We start from the raw sequence: 23,332 nt of genomic DNA, 5'->3' as shown, positions 1-23,332 counted from the left end.
TGAGGTCTCTTCTTCAAGTTCTTTCACCAATGTTTTGTAGTTTTCAGGGTATAAGTCTCTTGCCTCCTTGGTTAAATGTATTCATACATATAGTATCGATACAATTATAAGATACTATGATCTCCTGGCTTTACTTCATAACTCTTGAAAAGTTAATATTTTAATATAGTACTGTATCACTAGAGGCATCCAAACAATAATATTCCTCTCACACTGACATTTATTAACCTCACTAGTCCAAACCACTTCTATCATAGTTTTTTCACAGGTAACTTTTAAGTAACTCTTTTGCAAACAAGATAAATTCAGCTGGAAGATTCCTACTTAGAGAAGTCAACAGATGGACTAATTTATGTTCTCATTTGCAATTTACATTTGTATCATGTAAAAGAAACCCATAGAATTACATATAGTAATTAAAAGAATGTTATATTCATCATTTCTTCTAAATCATTAGGCTAAAGTACTTTCTAATTTTGTCTACACTAAGCAGATTAAGAAATATTTTCAATTCCGACTCTAAAAAAATCATTTCTCTGAATGTCAACTTCAAGTCCAATGAGAGGAAAAGCTTCATATTTCTTTAGAAATGAACAGATTTTTTTCCTCTTAAAATCATGTTAATTTACACCAAGAGGAGTTTCCCAGATAGTCAAAGAACCTTAATACATTTGTCCTATTATGATTAATATGAATACTTGACTTTCTATTAGTTGTGCTATTTCTCTGCTCTATCCATTCAAATTCTGCAACTGTCTCTTATATCTATCACTATCTGCACCATAGATCAAGACCTAATTACCTCTTTTCTGGACTTCATCTTATAACTGATTTTTCTATTCTCTGTCAGCTCTGATTCATCCTGCACAATATTTCCATATTTACCAAAGCACAGCTCCGATGAAGTCACTTCTCCATCTTGTCCTCTACTCAAGATCACAAGCTTCCTATGCTCTGCCTTGGCCACAAACCAGCTTTATGCCTTGCTTCCCTTCTGACTGTATATCCTTATATACAGGAATATTCTGCCTAGTGCACTACTATTTCCCATCTGTGAGCTTTAGCATGTGCTATTACTTAGCCCACCTTGCTTTTCTTCTATATTGAAGCACCTGAAAAAGTTGCCTCCCAAATCAAAACTTGGTAAAATACCAAATCCTGCATGTAGCCTTCTTTAACTCCCAATAAGACACCAGTGTGACCACTCCCTTCTTTGAAATGCCATAGCACATTCTTTGTATTCCTTACATGGTATTATCCACATTCAAACTTGGATTAAGGTTAAGAGCAAGAACTCAAGCAAAACTGCTTATACTTCAGTCCTGGCTTTGTAACTAATTAGCTTGGTCCTTGGGCAAGTTACTTGACTTCTCTGGGTCCTAGTTTCTTCCTCTATAAAATGAAATGCTAAAAGTAATTATTTCATACAATTATGAGAATTAAATATCTGTAAAGTCTTAGTACAGCACCAAGAACATAACAAGCACTGACTGTTTGTTAAACAAAATCTGTATGCTTGCTTTCTCCACCCTGTTTATAAAATCATTGGCCAACCTTAAAATCTGCAGCAAATAATTCATTACAGTACTTCTATTAGATAATGGGATTCAGGCTTTTCCTAAGGAATCACAAATTAGTGACAATGACATACTGATAAAAGGCAAGAAAACAAATGCTGTGATAACTGTATGTGCAAAATAACATACATGGAGCACCAACTGTGAGCCAGGCGCTGAACTAAGGCTGTATGGGTCTTATCTCAAAAGAACCATTTTAAGATACCAAGTGAAGTAGTACATAAGCCTTATCTTGTATTTCCCACTGCTGGAGTCTAATCATCTATGAAGAATACAAGAGTCAATGACAGAATATAGTTCTAGGAATGACTGTGCTGGAGGAATGTGTGAGGAATTATTATACCTAATTCATTTCTGAATTACATGCCATGTCTTTCAATTTCTTCTCTGAGATCTTATGTTAAAAATGACAGTTTGATTTAGCTTTTTGATTTGAAGTAGAAAGGGCACGTAATAGATAAATTTAAGCAGGGCTTTGAGGAACAGCTATAAAACTAGTATATAATGTGTAAGGCTTATTGCACAGGGCCTTGCTCACAGCAGGTACTCAATAAATATTTGCTGAATACATTAATTAGTAACCCATATAAGCAGGGATGGATTTGGAGAGTTTGCCTTATACATGGAATTCTACTGATAGTAAATGTTGTTAGCATAAATTTAAAAATTTTTTGGCTCACTTATAATTGCAGTGTCATGTAGATTAAGTATTTAATAAAATAAGTTTTAACAATTCAGTTCTATAAACATTTATCAAGTGACAAGAAACTTAGGGAGGAAGATCCACTACAGAGGCATGGAAAATCCATGAAAGCAAACCACGGCATCATGGATACAACGATGAATGAAAAATATACTCTCTGCCCTGAAGATGCTCAAAATTCAGAGCTGGAGGAGATTCATACTGATCAGCTAAACATGTTACATGAATAAAGAAAGCTGGGAAAACATAGGAAAAAAAGAGTGGTGCCATCTTGGGGGTGGAGAATTCTAGGAAGTATCCCAAAGGGTATCATTTGAATTGGCTTTGAAGTCAGGTATAGAGGAAGATCACCTTGGATAAAGGGAAAGCATCAGTGAAGAAACAAATAGAACTGAGAAGGAAACACTGAGCTGAATAATGAAGGAACAGGGAGCAAAATATCCTTTTCCAGGAGATATTTAGAAAAAATATACTTATCTTTCTAGTTAGCTGGAGTTCACTTGTGTCCAGAAGCTAGCATCAACCTTCCAGTTCTATGTGTCTAAATATTAGCTATGAACCTTTACTCATTCATTTAGTGAACATTTATTGAGCATGTACTATGTACCAGGCATTTTGTTAGTACTTCATTTATTTAGTAAATCCCTTCATTCATGGAACTTAGATTCTTGTGTGTGTAAGGGAAAGAAACAAAAACAATAAACAGAATACATGAAATGTTAGGCACTGGTAAGTACCAAACTGAAAAATAAAGCATGGAAGGAGGACTAGGAGTACTGGTGCCATTTGAAATAGGACAGTCAGGGGAGGCCTTACTGAAAAATGAGAGGACAGCAATGGAATTATCTAAGGAAAAGCCTTGCAAGCATGTAGAAGAGCAGGTGCGATGGCCTTGGAGTGGTAGCATGATGGCATGGTAGTTGCAAGGAAGATTAAGGACAGTGTGGAAGATTAAGGCTGGAGCTGAATAACAGAAAAAGAAGTAGTATACAAAATTAGGATAGAGAGGTAATGGGTTAAGGAGTACAAATGGTGTAGAGGACTTCAGTTTCTATTTTAAGTGGGATAGATCTTTGGAGGGTTTTTGAGCAGAGGAGTGATATGATTTGACTTAGTTTTAACAGGATCACTCGGGATGCTGTGGTGAGAATAGACAGAGGAGGAGAGGGAACTAACAGGAAGACTGTTAGAAAGCTACTGCACAAACCCAAGACAGGAATGATGTTAACTTAGACCAAGGCAGGCCCAAGGACTGAGAGGTGGTTGGGTTCTAGATATATTTGGAAGGTAAAGCAAGCAGAATTTCTTACAGATTAAACATGGGGAAAAAAAAAAGACAGATAACTCCAAGGTTTGGGGCCTGGTAACGAGAAGGACAGTACTGCTATTAACATAGGGAAGGCAACAAGAGGGAAGATCAGGAGGTCAGAGTCGAACCTGCTAAGTTTGAGATGCCTATGCAAACAGAGATGTCAAGTGGGCAGTAAGACACTCAAGTCTACAAAACAGGGGAAGAGATTTCAGGCAGGAGAAAGACACCTGGAAGACATCAGTAGAGAGACAGTATTTAAGGCCAGAAAACTAGATAGATCATCAAGATAATGACAGAAACAAAACTTAAAAGGACTAAGTCCTTGCGGATCCTTTTAATTTATACCTGTGGTTAAATACTGTCTTCTACATATAAACACTAGGAATAGCTATACCAATAGTCAACGCAGCATCACTTCCCTCCTTGCACTATTTTCCAGTGCACATTTCACCAACTCCTACAATTCTTCTGAAAAGTGGGCTATCTGCTCCTTCTCCCTAAGAGAAAAGAAACGTATTCCTTGAAGGCCAGAAAATAAAACATTCCTCAGATTTTTGGGCCATCTGTTCTTGCTACTGCTACAAGGAATCTTTGAAATTATGCTTTTGAAACTTCACATTTTTCTGAAGAATATGTGTAGCTTTCAATTAAAATAAACCCAAACTCCTATTTTAGAATCTTAGAGTGAAAAGAATCTCAAGAAGCCATTCAGACTAAATTATAAAAGACAGGGAGTTGCACAGATAAGATTTCAGAGATTCTTATGTTACATTACAACTAACATAAACTTCTCTATACCTGTCTCTTGTTTTGAGTAAAGGGTTATTAACAAACTTTTGTTCCCTTTTGTTAAGACTTTGACACTGGGTTTACTATTTGGCTCTATTACCACAGTGACCTGATAAAAGTTTGAATGTTTACTACATTACTAGAAAAAAATTGCTTTATTTTTATATCTACATTTAAAATGACTGCTAAAATGTACATATTTAAATTTTGACATATGTACATACCCGCAAAAACAGCATTTGAAGTCACTGTCTATTCTCTTCTACTGATCTATACATATACACATATATTTGCATAAAGGCCCCACCCCTTCCAATGTAACAGGAGCACTGAGACAAAGGAATATGGCCCAAATTAAAGAACAGATCAAAGCTTCAAAAATAGAACTAAGCAATGAACAGATAGCCAAACTATCAGAGGCACAGTTCAAAACACCATTAATCTGGATGCTCACTGAATTGGTTGAGTATGGTCGCAAAATGGAGGAAAAAGTGAAGGCTACACAAAGTAAAATAAAGAAAAATAAGCAGGGAACCAACAGTAAAGGGAAGGAAACTGGGACTCAAATGAACGGTTGGGAGCAGAAGGAAGAGATAAACATTCAACCAGAACAGAATGAAGAAACTAGAAATCAAAAAAATGAGGAGAGGCTTAGGAACCTCTGGGACAACTTTAAACAACCCAACATCCAAATCATAGAGGTGCCAGAAGAAGAGGAAGAGTAAGAAATTGAAAATTTATTTGAAAAAATAATGAAGGAGAACTTTCCCAATCTTGCCAAGGAAACAGAATTCCAGGAAGTTCAGGAAGTTCAGAGAGTCCCAAAGAAGTTGAACCCAAAGAAGCACACACCAAGGCACATCACAATTACATTCCCCAAGATTAAAGATAAGGAGATAATCTTAAAAGAAGCAAGAGAAAATGAGTCATTTACCTACAAATGAGTTCCTATAAAACTGTCAGTTGATTTCTCAAAGAACCTTTCAGGCAAGAAGGGGCTGGAAAGAAGTATTCAAAGTCATGAAAGACAAGGACCTACATCCAAGATTACACTATATAGCAAAGCTATCATTTAGAACGGAAGGGCAGATAAAGTGCCTCCCAGATTAGGTTAAGTTAAAGGAGTTCATCATTCCCAAGGCCTTATTACATAAAATGTTAAAGGGACTTATCTAAGAAAAAGAAGATGATCAAAACTATGAACAGTAAAATGACAACAAACACACAACTATCAACAACTGAACCTAAAAAAACAAAAACAAACTAAACAAACAACTAGAACAGGAACAGAATCATAGAAATGGAGATCAGAGGGGAGGGGGAAGAATGAGGGAAAAGGTACAGGAAATAAGAAGCATAAATAGTAGGTAGAAAACAGGCTGGGGAAGGTTAAAAATAGTATAGGAAATGGAGAAGCCAAAAGCTTATATGCATGACCCATGGACATGAACTAAGGGCAGGGGTGGAGGAAATGCTAGGGGGAGGGGTGGTGCAGGGAGGAGAGGAATAAGGGGGAGAAAAAAATGGGAGAACTGTAATAGCATAATCAATGAAATATATATTAAAAAAAATACTGTCATTAATCTACCCTTAAAATAAGCCTTAACATCCGGCAGTGTAAGGCCCTGAATTATGCTCTTTTTGAAAGTTGTCTTGGCCATTATAGGTTCATTGTATCTCCAAATAAATTTTAGAATCAGTGTCTCAATTTCTTTAAATAAAAAAGTCTGCTGGTATTTTGATTGAGAGCATGTAAGCTATGGATCAATTTGGGAGGAAGTGATATATTAGCAATACTGAGTCTCCTGATCCACAAACATAGTATATCTCTTCATTTATCTGGGTCCTCTTTAATTTCTTTTAGCAATGTTCTGTTGTTTTCAGTGCAAAGGTACTGCAAATCTCCTGGCAAACTTATCCCTAAGTATGTCATGTTTCTGATGCTACTGTTTGTTTTAAATTCCAATTTCTGATTACTTATTGTTAGTATACAGAAATATGATTGATTTTTACACAATAGTTTTGCAACTTTGCTAAATTTACTTATTATATCTAGTAGTCATTTTGTAAATTCTTTATGATTTCCTACATAGATAAACGTGTTACCTGTAAAAGGTGATCTTCATTTTTAAAATCTGTATTCATCTTATTTTGTTTTCTTGTCTTATTATGTTGGCTAGATGCTTCACTGAAATGTTGTACATAAATAAAAAGACATCCTTTCCTTGTTCCTAATCTAAAGAGGAAGCATTTACTCTGTCACCATAAATATATTAATTGTAGGTTTTCTTGGTAGATGCATCTTAGGGTGTGGAAGTCCTCTTCTACTCTTAGACTGCCAAAATGCATACACACCTTGAATGGAAGTAGGATTTCCTCAAATGCTTCTTCTGCATCATACAATTTTTCTTTCTTATCCTGCTAATGTGGCGAATTATAGATTTTTTTAATATTAAACTGACTTAGAATTCTTTTAAAGATTTATTGGTGTGAAATTGGTTAATAAAACTATATAGGTTTCAAGCGTACAATTCTATAATACATCATCTGTATATTGCACTATGTGTTTACCACCCAGAGTCTAGTCTCTTCTGTCACGTACGTTTGACCCCATGGAATAAACCCCACTTAGCCATAAGGTACCTTATCATTTTCTGTATTGGTGAACTGGATTTAATAAACATTTGTTATGTACTTACACAACTATCTTCATGAGCAATATTGGTGTGTAGTCTTCATTTTTTGCAATTTTTTTTCCTTCTTTTGTCAATAGAATGAGATTCCCTCCTCATCTATTTCCTGAGAGTGTTTTTATAGATCTGATGTTATTTCCTCCCTGATTTAGTAAAAGTCACCAGTGAAACCATTTGGACCTAGTCTTTTCTTTATGGGAAGGTTTCTAACAATAATTCAATTCTTTCAATAGATACAGGGCTATTCAGATTATCTGCTTCTTCTTGACAAAAGTATGAAAGCTTAATGTTCAAGGAATCTGTCCATTTTGCCCAAGTTGAATATGTATTGGCATAAACATGTTCATACTATATACCATTATTGTCCTTTTACTGTCTATAGGACCTGTGATGATATCCCCCATCGCATATCTTATTTTGGTAATTTGTTTTTGTTATTTATCTAATCAGCCTGACTAGAGGTTTCTCAATTTTATTGATCTCAAAAACTAGTTTTTGGCTTCAATTTCCAAATTGTTTTTCTGTCTTCAATTTTATCAATTTCTGGTCTTGTATTTATAATTTCCTTACTTCTGTTTACTTTAATTTGCTCTTAATTTCCTAATTTCCAGAGATACGAGAGTAGGTCATTGATTTGAGATGACTTTTCCCCCCCTGAATATAGAAGTTTCATGCTATCAGTTTCTCTCTACCACTGCTTTAGCTGTATCTCACAAATTGTGATATGCCATGCTTTTATTTTCAGTCAACTCAAAATATTTTCTAATTTTCCTTTAGGTTTCTTCTTTGACCTATTTGTTGAGAACTGTTTCTTCTGTTTCCAAATACTGAGATTTTCTAGAGATCTTTATGGTATTGATTTTTCATTTAAAGCTATTGTGGTCAGAGACCATACTTTGCATGATTTGAGTCATTTAAAATTTATTGATATTTCTTTTACACCACAGTTTGTGGTCTATCTGGTAAATGTTCTCTGTGTACTGGGAAAAAATGTGCATTCTGCTGCTTTTGGGTGGAATTTGCTATAAAAATCGATCGTGACAAATTTGTTGACCATGTTCAAGTTTTCTATGTCCTTGGTGATTTCCTGTCTACTTCTACCAATTACTGTAAGAGAGTTATTGAAGTCTCCAAATATACTTAAGGATTTGTCTATCATTGTAGTTCTATCAGTTCTTGCTTCATGCATTTTGAAACTGTTATTAGATGTATAAATATTCATAATTGTTATATCCTTCTTATAAACTGATCCTTAATAATTATAAAATATTTTTTGTCCGTTAATATTCTTTATTCTGAAATAAACTTTAGCATTATTCTATTCAAGTTTTTTTTAGATGAGCATTACAATGGTGTATCTTTTTCCATTCTTTTGTATTTAAACTACTTGTGTCCTCAGGTTTCAAGCAGATTTTTATTCATAGCATATAACTGAAAATTGTTTATCCAATCTGATTTTCTCTGCCTTTTAATCAAAAGTGTTTAGATTATTTATACTTAATGCTTTTTTAAATATGTTGGGTTTAAATGTAGCATACTGCCATTTATTTTTTTGGTGCCATTGCCTCTTTGCCCTCTTTTTTTACATCTTTTTCAGTCCTTTTAAATATTATTTCAGTTTATCTTCTTTGCTGGCTTATTAGTCATACCTCTGTTTTAATTTTTCTAATAGTTGCATTTGGATTTATGTTACACATCTTTTACACATCTTTTATACATCTGTTAAACATCTCGTATGTCTGTTTATGTCTTTCACCTATTTCCTATTATATTAGTATTGGAAATTTGTTTAATTTTTTTAATATGACTTTTTAACTTTATTTTTTTTAATCTATAATCATGTTTATTCTAGTACAGTTGTCTCAATTTTTACCCCTTCACTCCCCTCCACCCATCCCACCCCACCCCCTCTACCCCCACAGTCAATTCCCACTCTGTTGTCCATGTCCATGGGTCATTCATACATGTTCTTTGTCTAGTCCCTTCCCCTTCCTTCTACCATTGTCCTTTCTCCCGCTCCCCTCTGGTCACTTTCAGTCTGCTCCATGTTTCCGTGCCTGGGGTTTATTTTGTTCATTAGTTTATTTTGTTGAATAGAGTCCACTTATAGTGAGATCATACGGTATTTGTCTTTCATCAACTGGCTTATTTCACTTAGCTTAATATTCTCCAATTTCGTCCATGTTGTCACAAAAGGTAGCAGTTCCATCTCTCTTTCTTTCTTTCTTAAATGCAGATTGATTTTATTTATTCTTTTTAAATGTCAAAGTTAATTGTATTTAAAAAATTTAAAACTCTTATAAAGTCTCAGCAATTAAACCAACATGACACCAGCACAGAAATAACCAAGTAGATCAATGAAATATAATGAACAGTCTAGAGACAAACGTATATATGTAGCAACATATGATTAAGTTGATACTTCAAGTCAATGGGTAAAATGAGGCTTATTCAACAAATAAGATGCATGGACCACTATTGCTCAAAATAAAACAAATATAGAGCCCTATTTCACACATTATACGAGAAATATTCAGGTGAGTTAAAAATCAATATGTAGAATCTAAGGAGTTTTAGAAGAAAATACACACTTAATATTTTTCTTACCCTGAAGTAAAATATTCAGACCCAGGGGCTATAAAGTAAAATATTGACAGTATGACTATATTAAACATTTAAGACTGTACAGTAATATACATATAAAAAAGTAAAAGGACAAGTAATAGAGTAGGAAAGTATTTGCAACACATCTGAAAAAGGGTTAATAGGTTTTTGGGTCTTTTTAGGGAAAAAAGTTCTACAAACCTTTAATCAATAAATGGATAAAGAATACCAAAAAGTCATTTAAAGTTTTTTTAAAAAAATAATAGAAATAGGCAAGAAATATACTAAAACCGGTTTAGTTTCAACAAATAATAAAGGAACAATTAAAATAACCCATCGCTGTCACAATCAGATTAATACATATTAAAAAATATTAGTAATACCACGTATTGGCAACTCTGAAAGGAACTGGGTATTCATAGACTCCTTTTATTCATCTTAAAGCAGTCCCTTTAGCATATTTTGCAGTGCTGGTTTGGTGGAGGTGTAGTCTTTTAGCCGTCTTTTGTCTGGGAAACTCCTTAATTCGCCTTCCATTTTAATTGAGAGCCTTGCTGGGTACAGCAGTCTTGGTTGCAGGCCTTTGCTTTTCATTACTTGGAATATTTCTTGCCGCTCCCTTCCGGTTTGCAGTGTTTCTGTTGAGAAGTCAGCTGCTAGCCGTACTGGGGCTCCCTTATATGTTACTACCTCTTTCTCCCTTGCTGCCTTTAGGATTCTCTGTTTGTCTTTGGTATTTGCCATTTTAATGATGATGTATCTTGGAGTGGGCCTCACTGGGTTCCTCTTGAATGGGACCCTCTGTGCTTCCTGGACTTGTGTGACTTTTTCTCTCCTCCAATTAGGGAAGTTTTCCATCATGACTTTTTCAAACAGGTTCTCTATCCCTTCCTCATCCTCTTCGCCTTCTGGTATCCCTATTATACGGATAGTATTACGTTTCAGGTTGTCCTGAATTTCCCTAAATGCCTCTTCATTCTTTTTGAGTCTTTTTTCATTTTCTTGCTCTTTCTGGGAGCTTTTTTTCTACCTTGTCCTCCACTCGCTGATTCGATCCTCAGCTTCATCTAGCCTGCTTTTGATTCCTTCTACTGTGTTCTTCAATTCAGAAACTGTATTCCTCATTTCCTCTTGTCTCTTATCGATAGTTTCTATGTCCTCTTTCATGCTGATATAGTTTGCAGTAAGTTCCTCCTGTTTCACTGTAGCTTTTTGGTAATTCTCTCTGAGCTCACTGAGCTCATTGAACTACCTTAGAACCGTTGTTTGGAACTCAGTATCTGATAGTTTACTTGCCTCTATTTCATGTAGTTCTCTTCCTGGGTATTCGTCCTTTCCCTTCAAGTGGGGGGTGTTTCTTTTTCTTCCCATTATTTGTGAGACTCTTCTTTTTTGCTTCTGCTTCTTAAGTTGACCTGTCTTGATCTCCTGACTTTGTGGTGTCAATTTCTATGGTAAGAGACCGCTGTTTTTACTTTCTGGATCTGCCTTAATGATGTCAGATGTCATCCCTGTCTGACCTTAGACAGTCTGTTCGAGACTTTCAGTAATCTACTGTTTGTAGCTTTCTCCTTCCGCTGTTAATCTATTCTCTCTGCACTGAGCAGGCTGCCTTAGACAGCTCAGGGTGGGGCGGAGTCCCTCCTGGGGACGGGATTAATGGGTCCTTTCACGCTGTTGTCATATGGGGGAGGAGTCCGCACTGGGAACCTGCCAGCTACTCTCTCCGTTCTCTCCCCAAAGCCTCTGTCCCCAGCCTCTCCTCGAGTGTTGCCAGACCTCTCTGTGCCCCCTTTCGCCAGGGATTTACTGTCTGTGGCTGCCACTCCACATAGCAGGCAGCTTAGACAGCAAGGAGTGGGGTAGAATCCCACCTGGGGGCTGGGCTATTGGGTCCCTTGACGCTGCTGCCACTCAGGGGGTGTGGTCTCTGCCTGAGCAAGATGGTTGCTGTCTCATAGGGGATGAATTAGCACTGAGATCCAGCCGGCTACTGTTTCAGTTCTGTCCCCAAAGCCTCCTTCCCCAGTCTCTCCTCAGGCGTCTCTAGCCCACTGTGCCCCCGCCTTTGCCAGAGACCAGGGTAAGTGGCTGCCAATAAAAATTTTGCGTTGGCCCTTTGAACGGTTCTTTGTGTCTCCAGCCGCCTGTCTCTGGCAGAGAGCAACCCTGCCGATTTTCGCAGCTGGCTGTTTTCTGTGTACTTTTTGGGCTCTGATGCTGTAGGCCAGAGATCCCCGCTTTCGGTTTAGACGCTGCTCTTCTCAGGGGGCTCCTACTGGGGGTTTCAATATCCTTCTGGTGCTGCTGCCCATGGGCGCCCCGTCTGCTTTCTCAGGTCTGTACCGTACTCCTTACCAGTTAGATTGTGCTAAAGCTGATTCTTCTGTCTCTGAGGTTACAAGGCTCCTCTCTTGCTATTGTTCAGTTGTTTGTTCCAGGTGAGTTCTCCACAGTTGAGTTGTAATTCCAGGTTGGTCCTGGGAAGAGGTCAGTGTGACTTTCTCTTGCTCTTCTGCCATCTTGAGTCTCAAAAACAGGTCACTTTAAAGATTTGTTTCTACCCAGTCTGGTATTAATGCTCTCTGATATTCCAAAGTAGAACAAGCTAAACACTGATAATTACATCCCAGAAGAAGTTAAACATACACTCCAGGTACTATTTTATATTCCCCTAAAGAAAAGCCATCACAGAGGAAAACCTGGGCAAAGTCTTCCTCCACAGAGGCCCCTCACATAACAGCATGAAGCCCTGAGCTTTAAGTCCAGTAAAACATTTGTGTGACTGTACGTGCGTACGAAGTACATAATGTTTATTGAATGTACAAATAAGTAAGTAAATAGATGCTGAATAAAAAAGGATGGAAGGAAGGAAGGAAATTATTTCATACCAAGAAATAGTGAAAAAAGTAATCAAGGAGTTACCACCCTGCCTAATAAAAGAACAAATTAAAAATACAAACAAATTTTAACCAGTATAATATCAAATTAAGTTTAACATAAAATTTCCTTTTAAATCACAATTTTTTTAAGTAGAGGAAGTTTTAGTTTTTTTCCATCACCATTTATTCCCACCCCCATACCCTCTTCTACCTCCATTCACAACCCTTCCCCACCCCACAATCACCACACTGCTGTCTGTGTCCATGAGTTCTTCTTTTTCCTTTTTTGCTCAATCCCTCCACCCAACCCCCATCATTAGACAGGTAAGAAATGATTCTAAGAAAAGTTAAATTCAAAAAAGAATTCACATGACAAATAGGTAAAGAACATAGTTTAAGTATTCTGTTAATATATGTGTAGTATGCATAATTTCATTTTAGTTACAAAATGGAGCTTAATTTAAGATGTAATCATTTGCTTTTGGAACCTTACTTAAAAGTCATTTCAGGACTTAAGGTGAGCTTTGCTTAAACATTAAGGATAGTCAAAAATAACATGTACTTACAGTAAAAAGGAAAAATGAAAATATCCTACCATGAACGCTATAAAGTTAATTCTGTATCTTAATCAAAATGCAAGTCTATCACTGATTATCACAGCATCCAAATGTCAAAAACACAACCAATGACTAAATAAATCACAAATTTAACATTTTGTCTATTATGAAATTCTCTATCATTGATCTAGGTTATATAATATTATGAAGTGATTTTGCTGTTAATTAAAAAATACGTTTATATGTAATCATATATTTTTTCACCTTCATTCATGCATTCAACTAGGAAAAACATGCTTTCATGATAAATCTTACCTCATTGTATCTGTTGCTGGGAATTTTGATGCTGGTTTTCCGAACTTCCATATCAACCACCAAACCTTGAACTACTGGCAATGTATATTGGTAATTTCTGAAGTCCTGGGTAAAAGCAGATTGAAGCAAAATAAAGAAGTCATCCATGGAAGGATTTCATTTATAGTAATACAATTAGTAAAAATGTAAAGAATGTCAAAACTAAAAGATCTCACTTATCTAAATAATAGGATAATGAAAGCCCCACTGTGTCTGTGTACTCCAGCTTCCCATTAGACTGTAAAGTCTTACAAAGAAGGAGATCAAAAAGTCTCATATACCTCATATATAATATTAAACAAATATCTGAATATTTACGCTGCTTTAACACCACTTAACACTTTATGTATTTATTTGTTAACTGTTTCCTCCCCCTGAGGTAAGCTCCAAGAGGGTAGGAACTCTCACTTGTTTTGCTCTTATTATATTCCAAATGTCTGGAACATCCTATGTGCCAAATGAATATTTGTAGGGTGAAACACACATAAATATGCATGACATCTAGGGTGGCTGAAGCAAAATGAGCCAGAGTGGTAGGTGTTGAGGTCAGAGTGATATAAAACTAGATGCTATATTTCATAGGGTCTTACAGGCCACCATAAAGACCTTCACCTTTACTCTTTTTTTTTTTTTGTTCAGGTTTGTGCTTGTAGTGTATTCACACAAAGATGTGTGGCAGCTTACATTAAACAAAATGAGTAATTAAAAATTAGTTTTAAATATGAAAAAACCAGGACCCAGTAATCCCATGCTACCCAAAAACTGGGATAAGGAGGGCCACCACCAACAGTCTGGGCTGGAGAGGAGTGGATTAATGCTGAGCACATGTGCCTGCTGCTATGAGGGGAGTCTGCAACATTTGAGGGTTAGCCAGGGACACCTCTGACTTCTTTACAAAGAATAGGTGGTAAGGGAGCAATGACAAGAGTAAGAAGATCAGATAAACACAATAAAAATAATCTAGGCAAGAGACAGTAATCATGTGGAGAAAGATGTTAACAGTTCAAAGTTTGTGACAAGTTTTCATATTCTAGATATATTCTAGATATACTCTAGGATATCAGGCTTAAAATAAAAACAAGACAGAATGTTCTGTGCTTTAATTATACATTACCTCTAGTCCTCAATAATCCTGCAAGGTCACTTAGATAGTAAGTGTATAATCAGGGGCTGGAATCCTGTACTAACTCACTTCAAAGCTCGTTACACTTTCTAAAGAATATATATATGTTGTTCTTTTCCTTTAACATAAATCTTCACCTGCCTGAAGCAGCAGGGAATGCACTGCTATCAACAAAATAATAAAATCCTTCTCTTCCTTCTCCCACACAAACCCCAATAAGGAAAAAGAAAGCAAAAATTCCCAACTTACTGCAAGAAGATTCATGATGGTATGCCCTGTCTCTCCAAACAATGGCTTCCGAAATCTGACACTGAATAGTGGGCACGGATAAACTATGGAAATGAGAAATGATCAGATTAAGTCTGGCAGCTTGAAATTTGGGTAAAAGAGGTATTATGGTTGGTACTGTTTTCAAAATATAATTATAATGGCTGAATACATCTAAATACTATGAAATTTAGAGCTCCAAAAGTATTTAGGATGTTAGCATCACATGCAAATCCTAAGCCTTCTGTAAACTATAGAAGACCAGTCATTTGATGACCAAAATAAGCCTGTTGAGGAAGCTGTTTGAAAAATGACCAAAGGTCTTAGGAAGCACTGTTCTTCCAAGTGCATTAATATGATCAAGGAAATAAATATCTTCTGATTCCTTTGTGTTCAAAAAGTCTAAAAGAATTCACTCAGACATTTCCTAACTGGGATCCTCCTTAGGGGAGCCAAATACCAGTGATCCTATTTGCTTGCTCAGTCCTTAAACTTTATATTTTGAACTGTCTGTTCAAGGCAAGAAGTTATAGGGCCCAGCCAGGTAGTTCAGTTGATTAGAGCATCATTGTGATACACCAAGGCTGCAGGTTCAATCCCCGGTCAAGGCACATATAAGAATTACAAAGAATGCATAAATAAGTGGAACAACAAATTGATGTTTCTCTCACTCTCTCTCTCAAAAATCAATACATTAAATTTTAAAAGGCAAGAAGTTATACATATTGGTTCATCTGCACACAATCCTTTCCTTTACCTACTTCACTAAGCTGATTCATATGCTTCCCTCACAGTTCAAGTCCAGAGGCCCTTGTTCCAAAAATTATCTCTCATCTAATTCCTTCACTCTTGATAAAGTTAAGAGTCTACCTTGGAGCTCCCAAAGAACTCTATTAGCTTTGAGTATGTGTTTTAATACAATATACTACTTCATGACTTCTGTATGTCTACTTTACAAAGGATTTCAAGAGCCTATAGCCATGTCTTGGCTATTTCTAAATTCCCAGAATTCATGACACATGGTAGGCCTTTATTAAATTCTTGCTCGATTAATGAATAAGTGAAATGATAAAGCTGACTTGCTGAGAACATATAATATAGTTTTATTGTTTATAAAATAATTTTTCATCTCATTTGATCCTTTTAAAACCCTATATAATATAAAAGGCAAGCATTATTTCCTCCAGTTGCAAAAGAATCTGACAATCAGACAACTTGAGTGATTGTTACAAAGCTAGTAAGTGGCAAAGATAAGAACCTATTCAAGTGGTCTGATTTCTAGACCAGCATACTTTCAATTAGGTGAAGATAAAAAGTTTAAAATAAAGCTTGCATTTAGTCCTTGACATCCTTAAAAAAAAAAAAATCACAACTTACTTGCACTGCTACAACCATGGGCCACGAAGCTCTTCTGTTGCTTATCAACTGATAGTGTGATCTCTATACCACTAGTTTCAAGTATCTGTTAGGTTACATAGAATTTAATATGCTGTAACTATTTTCCGACCAAGTGACAAAAAATAAACTCACTATATATAGATACTATAAAAAATAAAGTCACTTGTTAAGTTCAAATTCATTTTCTCTCAAGATGATTCTGCATTTATCAATGAAATATAAAGCCAGTAAGTTTACAAGGTAATAAATAACTACTAACTTTCTCATTTGATATTTTCAGTCTTTCTCATTCTAGGCAAAATAAGTAGAGATAATCGCTAAGTTTAGCTTAGTTATTTCAAAATTCTGCTGAACTGTATCCCTGGGGGTGGGAGATGAAGCTCTGAATATTTCAGGACTTTATTTAGTCAACATTCTTGCTCATGCATTTTTAGAAGAAAGTATTTTACTACTTACGTCGATATTCAGCTCCAAGTCTCAACATTAGTCGGATGGGAAACACTTTAGCCCAAGGAGTTTCCCATTTCTGTATGAGAATCCCAAATAAGTAAGGTGGGGCTGGGAGTACAAGGTCTTGCAGTGACTGGTAAGTAGATGTCACATATAAGAATCCACCATGTTCTTTACTGCCAAGGAAACTTTGACTGAAGAATGAATGTCCCAAGTTGCCCACAACATTCCCTAAATCAAAAAGAGTTTATTGATTACTTTCTATCAATAAACCAATCATATTTTTTAGTAACCATTATTAGTCTATACTAGGCCAGACACTACTGAACACTAATTCCTAACTTTTCACCATGAAACACCCATGTTTACAAAGTTTCTAAAGAAATAAATGACATTTATTAAATGAAAACTTTTTTCCCATTTTTATCAGGGCTTCTGGTGAGCATAATATAACTTGTATTATCACACTGTTGAAGTCTAACTAAAAGCCAAAAATATTGATGCCTCCTAGCTAATTATTGATGCCCCCCATGCATCTAGCTAAAAGTCAGATGGTGCAACTTTACTATATGCATCAAGATAGAAATTATTGCCTCAAAAGTCACAGATAAAAAAAGTTAAGATTAGGTACATGCTCTTACAGAGCTTACAATCTCATTGGGTGAATAAAGTCAATTCATTAACATAATGAATTAAGACAATAAAGTACAATTGTGTACGAGACTTTTAGGGAAAAAGAAAACTTACAGAGAAGGTAGTACCACAGATAGGGTGGGCAGACAAATAAGAAATGTAAACAACTTACAGCTTATTAAAATTCATATTAGGTGTTTTTTTTTCCCTTTTAGCTGAAAATGCTTTTTATGAAGCACTTTCTAATTTGTGTTTTCTAAATGAAACAGTAACAAATCAGCCCTTCATTAATGAGATATTTTCCTCAGTTTAGAATTACAAAACAACTTTCTGATAACAGCTATTCAATAATATAAGAGCAGATATGTTCACTACACATGTGCAAACTTCTTTCAATACCTCTGGAAGAAGTAATACCAAATACCAAAATCCCCATCACAGAAGTTAATGCTTACTTTCCTTGAAAACTAAAATCTGTTCACAGAAGAGTTCAAGAATCCTTGAGTGAAGGTGGAGCACTATATTGACAGCAGGGTCCACGAGTAAAAAGAACACCTCTGCACGAAACTGAGAAAAGCTTTAGGGGTGAGAGCCATGTTCACCCAGATATTATCATCACTTAGGGGCTGTAAGTACTCTTGTCCCAGGATTAACCAAATCTGGCTGCACATTTAAGCTGTTTTGCTAGACATGGCCCAGGTCACAGCCTTTCATTGAGTATTGGCATGCTAGGCCCATGTCCTTCGGGAAGCCGAGAGAGCCCTGCAGAAACACGGCCCTTCTTTTGCCTTTGTAACTTGTTTCCTGAGCCCATTTCTTCTACAGCTCATTTCTTTTACCTCTGTGACTTTCTAAACAAACCTTCTCTTACAGTTTGAATCTTGGCTCTCAATTAATTCTTAATCAGAACTCAAGTACTGAATTGCTGAACCAAGGTCTTTCCTGACTCTACTGGTCTAACACCTGGTGCCATTGATCCACCAATGAAGGTACTAAATGAGTAAAGTACACTTAGGTTTGTGTATTAAACTGTGATTAAAAATCCTGTGTGGTAGACAAAACTCTGCCTGCCTCCAGGTATACATGTCTTGTTTAACTCCCTCCCCTTGAATGGGGAGCACCTATGAATATGATGAGGTTACCAATCAACTGATTTTTGAGTTAATCAAAATAGCAAACATCCATGTTGTAAAACCACTTATGGAGCAATGAGACAAGGAACTGCAGGTGGTCTTTAGGAGCCAACAGTTATTAAGAAAATGGGGATTGCCCTGACCCATGTGGCTCAGTTGATTGACTGTCATCCTACAAAGAAAAGGTCACTAGTTCGATTCTAGTATGGGCACATGCCTAGGTTGCGGGTTCAGTCCCTGGTCAGGGCATGTACCATAGGAAATTGATCAATGTTTCTCTCTCATATCGATGTTTCTCTTCCTCTCTCCTTCACTCCCTTCCCCTCTCTCTAAAAGAGATAAAAATAAATTTAAAATGGGGATCTGGATGTGACTGGTGTGGCTTTGACTGGTGTGGCTCAGTGGATTGACTGCTGGCCTGTGAACCAAAGAATCACTGGTTCGATTCCCAGTCAGGGCACATGCCTGGATTGAGGGCCAGGTCCCCAAGCGGGGCGCACAGAGGAAACCACACATTGAGGTTTCTCTTCCTCTCTTTCTCCTTTCCTTCCCCTCTCTCTAAAGGTAAATAAATAAAATCTTTAAAAAATATAAGAAAAAATAAAATAAAATGGGGATCTGCAGGAATGTGAATTTTGGAAACTATCGATAAGAGACAAGAGGAAATGAGGAATACAGTTTCTGAATTGAAGAACACAGTAGAAGGAATCAAAAGCAGGCTAGATGAAGCTGAGGATCGAATCAGCGAGTGGAGGACAAGGTAGAAAAAAAGCTCCCAGAAAGAGCAAGAAAATGAAAAAAGACTCAAAAAGAATGAAGAGGCATTTAGGGAAATTCAGGACAACCTGAAACGTAATACTATCCGTATAATAGGGATACCAGAAGGCGAAGAGGATGAGGAAGGGATAGAGAACCTGTTTGAAAAAGTCATGATGGAAAACTTCCCTAATTGGAGGAGAGAAAAAGTCACACAAGTCCAGGAAGCACAGAGGGTCCCATTCAAGAGGAACCCAGTGAGGCCCACTCCAAGATACATCATCATTAAAATGGCAAATACCAAAGACAAACAGAGAATCCTAAAGGCAGCAAGGGAGAAAGAGGTAGTAACATATAAGGGAGCCCCAGTACGGCTAGCAGCTGACTTCTCAACAGAAACACTGCAAACCGGAAGGGAGCGGCAAGAAATATTCCAAGTAATGAAAAGCAAAGGCCTGCAACCAAGACTGCTGTACCCAGCAAGGCTCTCAATTAAAATGGAAGGCGAATTAAGGAGTTTCCCAGACAAAAGACGGCTAAAAGACTACACCTCCACCAAACCAGCACTGCAAAATATGCTAAAGGGACTGCTTTAAGATGAATAAAAGGAGTCTATGAATACCCAGTTCCTTTCAGAGTTGCCAATACGTGGTATTACTAATATTTTTTAATATGTATTAATCTGATTGTGACAACGATGGGTTATTTTAATTGTTCCTTTATTATTTGTTGAAACTAAACCGGTTTTAGTATATTTCTTGCCTATTTCTATTATTTTTTTTAAAAAACTTTAAATGACTTTTTGGTATTCTTTATCCATTTATTGATTAAAGGTTTGTAGAACTTTTTTCCCTAAAAAGACCCAAAAACCTATTAACCCTTTTTCAGATGTGTTGCAAATACTTTCCTACTCTATTACTTGTCCTTTTACTTTTTTATATGTATATTACTGTACAGTCTTAAATGTTTAATATAGTCATACTGTCAATATTTTACTTTATAGCCCCTGGGTCTGAATATTTTACTTCAGGGTAAGAAAAATATTAAGTGTGTATTTTCTTCTAAAACTCCTTAGATTCTACATATTGATTTTTAACTCACCTGAATATTTCTCGTATAATGTGTGAAATAGGGCTCTATATTTGTTTTATTTTGAGCAATAGTGGTCCATGCATCTTATTTGTTGAATAAGCCTCATTTTACCCATTGACTTGAAGTATCAACTTAATCATATGTTGCTACATATATACGTTTGTCTCTAGACTGTTCATTATATTTCATTGATCTACTTGGTTATTTCTGTGCTGGTGTCATGTTGGTTTAATTGCTGAGACTTTATAAGAGTTTTAAATTTTTTAAATACAATTAACTTTGACATTTAAAAAGAATAAATAAAATCAATCTGCATTTAAGAAAGAAAGAAAGAGAGATGGAACTGCTACCTTTTGTGACAACATGGACGAAATTGGAGAATATTAAGCTAAGTGAAATAAGCCATTAATTTATGGGCAATATATGAATGTATGCTCAGCCTCATTAATAATTAGTCAAATACAAATCAAAATGAGATACCCATCAGACTGGCAAAAATTAAAACTCTGATAACATCAAATGTTGACAACTCATGCACTGGGGATGGGGACAGGTAGATAGATATAAACTGGTAAACCACTAACTACTCTAGGAAACAATTTAACATTACCTAATAAAGTTGAAGTTATCCACATCCTATAAATCAAAATTCTACTTCCAAATATACATACAAAAACATTTTGTGTGTCTAAATAACAATAAGCTGGTAAGAACAGCAAACTATGCACCAGGAGAATTAATAAATTCTAGTAAATTTATGTAATGAGTATAAAACAGTAGCCTGAAAGTCAATAAACTAGAACCACTAGAGCAACGAATGAAAGTGAAAAACATACAGTGGAGTAAAAAAAGCAAACCATATAAAATATATACAGTGTGATGTCAATTGTACAAAGTTTAAGAACATGCAAATATGTTATAATCCTTCATGATGTAAGCATTTGGGATAAAGCAAAAAAGAGAAGAAAAGTATAACACAAGTTTGACGAGAATGGTTACCTAGAGATGGGGGATGGGAAGTTTAGAATCAGGAAAGAATGGTCATTTTTATATCCCACGTTTGGCATTTTGTTTATGGGTGGTTACTTTGCTATTTGCTTCACAACTTGCATAACTACTAAAATATATATTTATATACTTTTGTATATACCAAATTTATTTTTTAAGATTTTATCTATCTATTTTTCAACAGAGGGTAAGGGAGGGAGAGAAACAAATGTGCAAGAGACTTAAATCAGTTGCCTCTCCCCTGTCCTGAACTGGAGATGTGGCCCACAACCCAGGCAGACACCCTGACTGGGAATCAAACTGGCAATCTTTTGGTTCGCAGGCCAGCGCTCAATCCAGGGCTATACCAAATAATTTTTTAAAGATTACTGAAGGAATTTAGAAGGAATAACTTCTTTTTTTATCCTCACCTGAGGACATGTTTATTGATTTTAGAGAGAGGGGAAGGGAAGGAGGGAAACATTGTTGTGAGGGAGAAACATCAACCAGGTGCCTCCCATACACGCCCCAACCAGGGACTGAACTAGGAACATGCCCTGACTGGGAATCAAACCCACAACATTTTGGTTTACGGGACAATGCTCCAACCAACTGAGCCACACAGACCAAGGCTAGAAGAGATTACTTCTACCTGTGAAAATCATCAAGGAAGAATTCAAACAGGAAGTGGTCTTTGAGTAACACTTAAGAAAACTACTAGGATTCAGATAGTTGGGGTGTTGGGAAATAGCATGGTGTGTTTTTGGCGGGGCTCATTATCATGAGTAATGAAGTAGGAAATCATCATACAATGGAAGTATGGGCAGACTAATAGTGGGAAATGAGAATGAAAATATAGGATCAGATTATGTGGAGTAATGAATGGTGGAGCACACAGTTTATGCTAAAGACAATGTGGAGTCAATAAAGGTTTTTGAGTAAGAGAGGGAAACAAGAGATTAACTCCAGAAAAAATATTCCGGTAGATACAATTCTCACTTTGTTCAATTCCATGTTCTGAATGTTTGTTTACAAAAAAACCAAGTACAGAACATAGAGGAATGGAGGAGAGAAAACAACATAAAATCTAAAATCTCCCTTGGCACCATAACAATCAGAAGGCATTCTGAAACTTGAAAACATCATTTTTCATAAAATATAATTTTTCTTCTCACTGTAGAAAGCATAAGCAACTATGTATGATAAATATATTCATATATACTAAATAATAAACATATATACACACATATTATTATGAATTACATGTAATTTAGATTAAAAATTCAGAGGAAATTATAAAGAAAGTTCATTCAAGGGTTTTTAAGGCTTCTTGAGTGATTTATGCCAGAGGAACCATGAAGCAAGTGATAGAGTACGCAATGCTTTCACACCTGGGGACAATTTAAGATATAATTAGCCAATTCCATACCCTATGCTACACAAAAGAGAAAAACAATGAACTGGGGTCATTTTAGGACATTTAAATTATGTTTCTACTATAAAAAAATCATAGTGAAATAATAGTGAAACATTATCATAGTGAAATATTTCTATAGATATATCTATAATGTAATAGATATATTAGTTGCTACCTTCATTATCTAAAAACAGGATTCTTAAAAAACTTGGATATCACATAGATATTATGCACATTTGTTTTTAAAAACTGCTATATTATTAACATATACACAGAGGCTACTGACATAACTAAAGAAAAATGGTCTGGGAGCTTTAATCCTAATCACAACTAGGTCTGATTTAGACAAGCCATTAACATCTCCAGGTTTCACTTTCTTCATCTAAAAAAGTGAAGAGTTTTGCTAGATAATCTAAGATACTTTTCTAGTCCCATAGTCCTATGAGCTGTGAAATAATTCCTATTCTATGAGCTGTGAAATAATATTCAAGGAGAGACTCTTATAGCTTACTTATTTATGCTTTTGAAATGTTCTTTACTTAGCTATATATGTACATGCCCTCATCCTACATTATAGAAAATATTTACCATGCCTTAGATGTATA

At 35.9% G+C, this 23,332-nt stretch overlaps 1 protein-coding gene across 2 annotated transcripts in view; it reads right to left on the bottom strand.

The window, feature by feature from the left end:
• Nucleotides 1-23,332, bottom strand: part of ZFYVE9 (zinc finger FYVE-type containing 9) — a 128,822-nt gene that overhangs the window by 21,575 nt on the left and 83,915 nt on the right. For both annotated transcript variants that reach the window (XM_054573040.1, XM_054573050.1), the window contains 3 exons: nt 16,716-16,940; nt 14,844-14,926; nt 13,433-13,537 (listed from right to left, as the gene is read on the bottom strand). In XM_054573040.1, coding sequence (XP_054429015.1) covers nt 13,433-13,537; nt 14,844-14,926; nt 16,716-16,940 — 413 coding nt within the window. The remainder of the gene's footprint in view (nt 1-13,432; nt 13,538-14,843; nt 14,927-16,715; nt 16,941-23,332) is intronic.

The sequence above is a fragment of the Pteronotus mesoamericanus genome, unplaced genomic scaffold (assembly GCF_021234165.1).
Source record: "Pteronotus mesoamericanus isolate MK-2021 breed Mesoamerican mustached bat unplaced genomic scaffold, CSHL_Meso_final contig_105, whole genome shotgun sequence".
NCBI lineage: Eukaryota > Metazoa > Chordata > Mammalia > Chiroptera > Mormoopidae > Pteronotus > Pteronotus mesoamericanus.
This window is presented reverse-complemented; position numbering and strand designations above follow the sequence as displayed.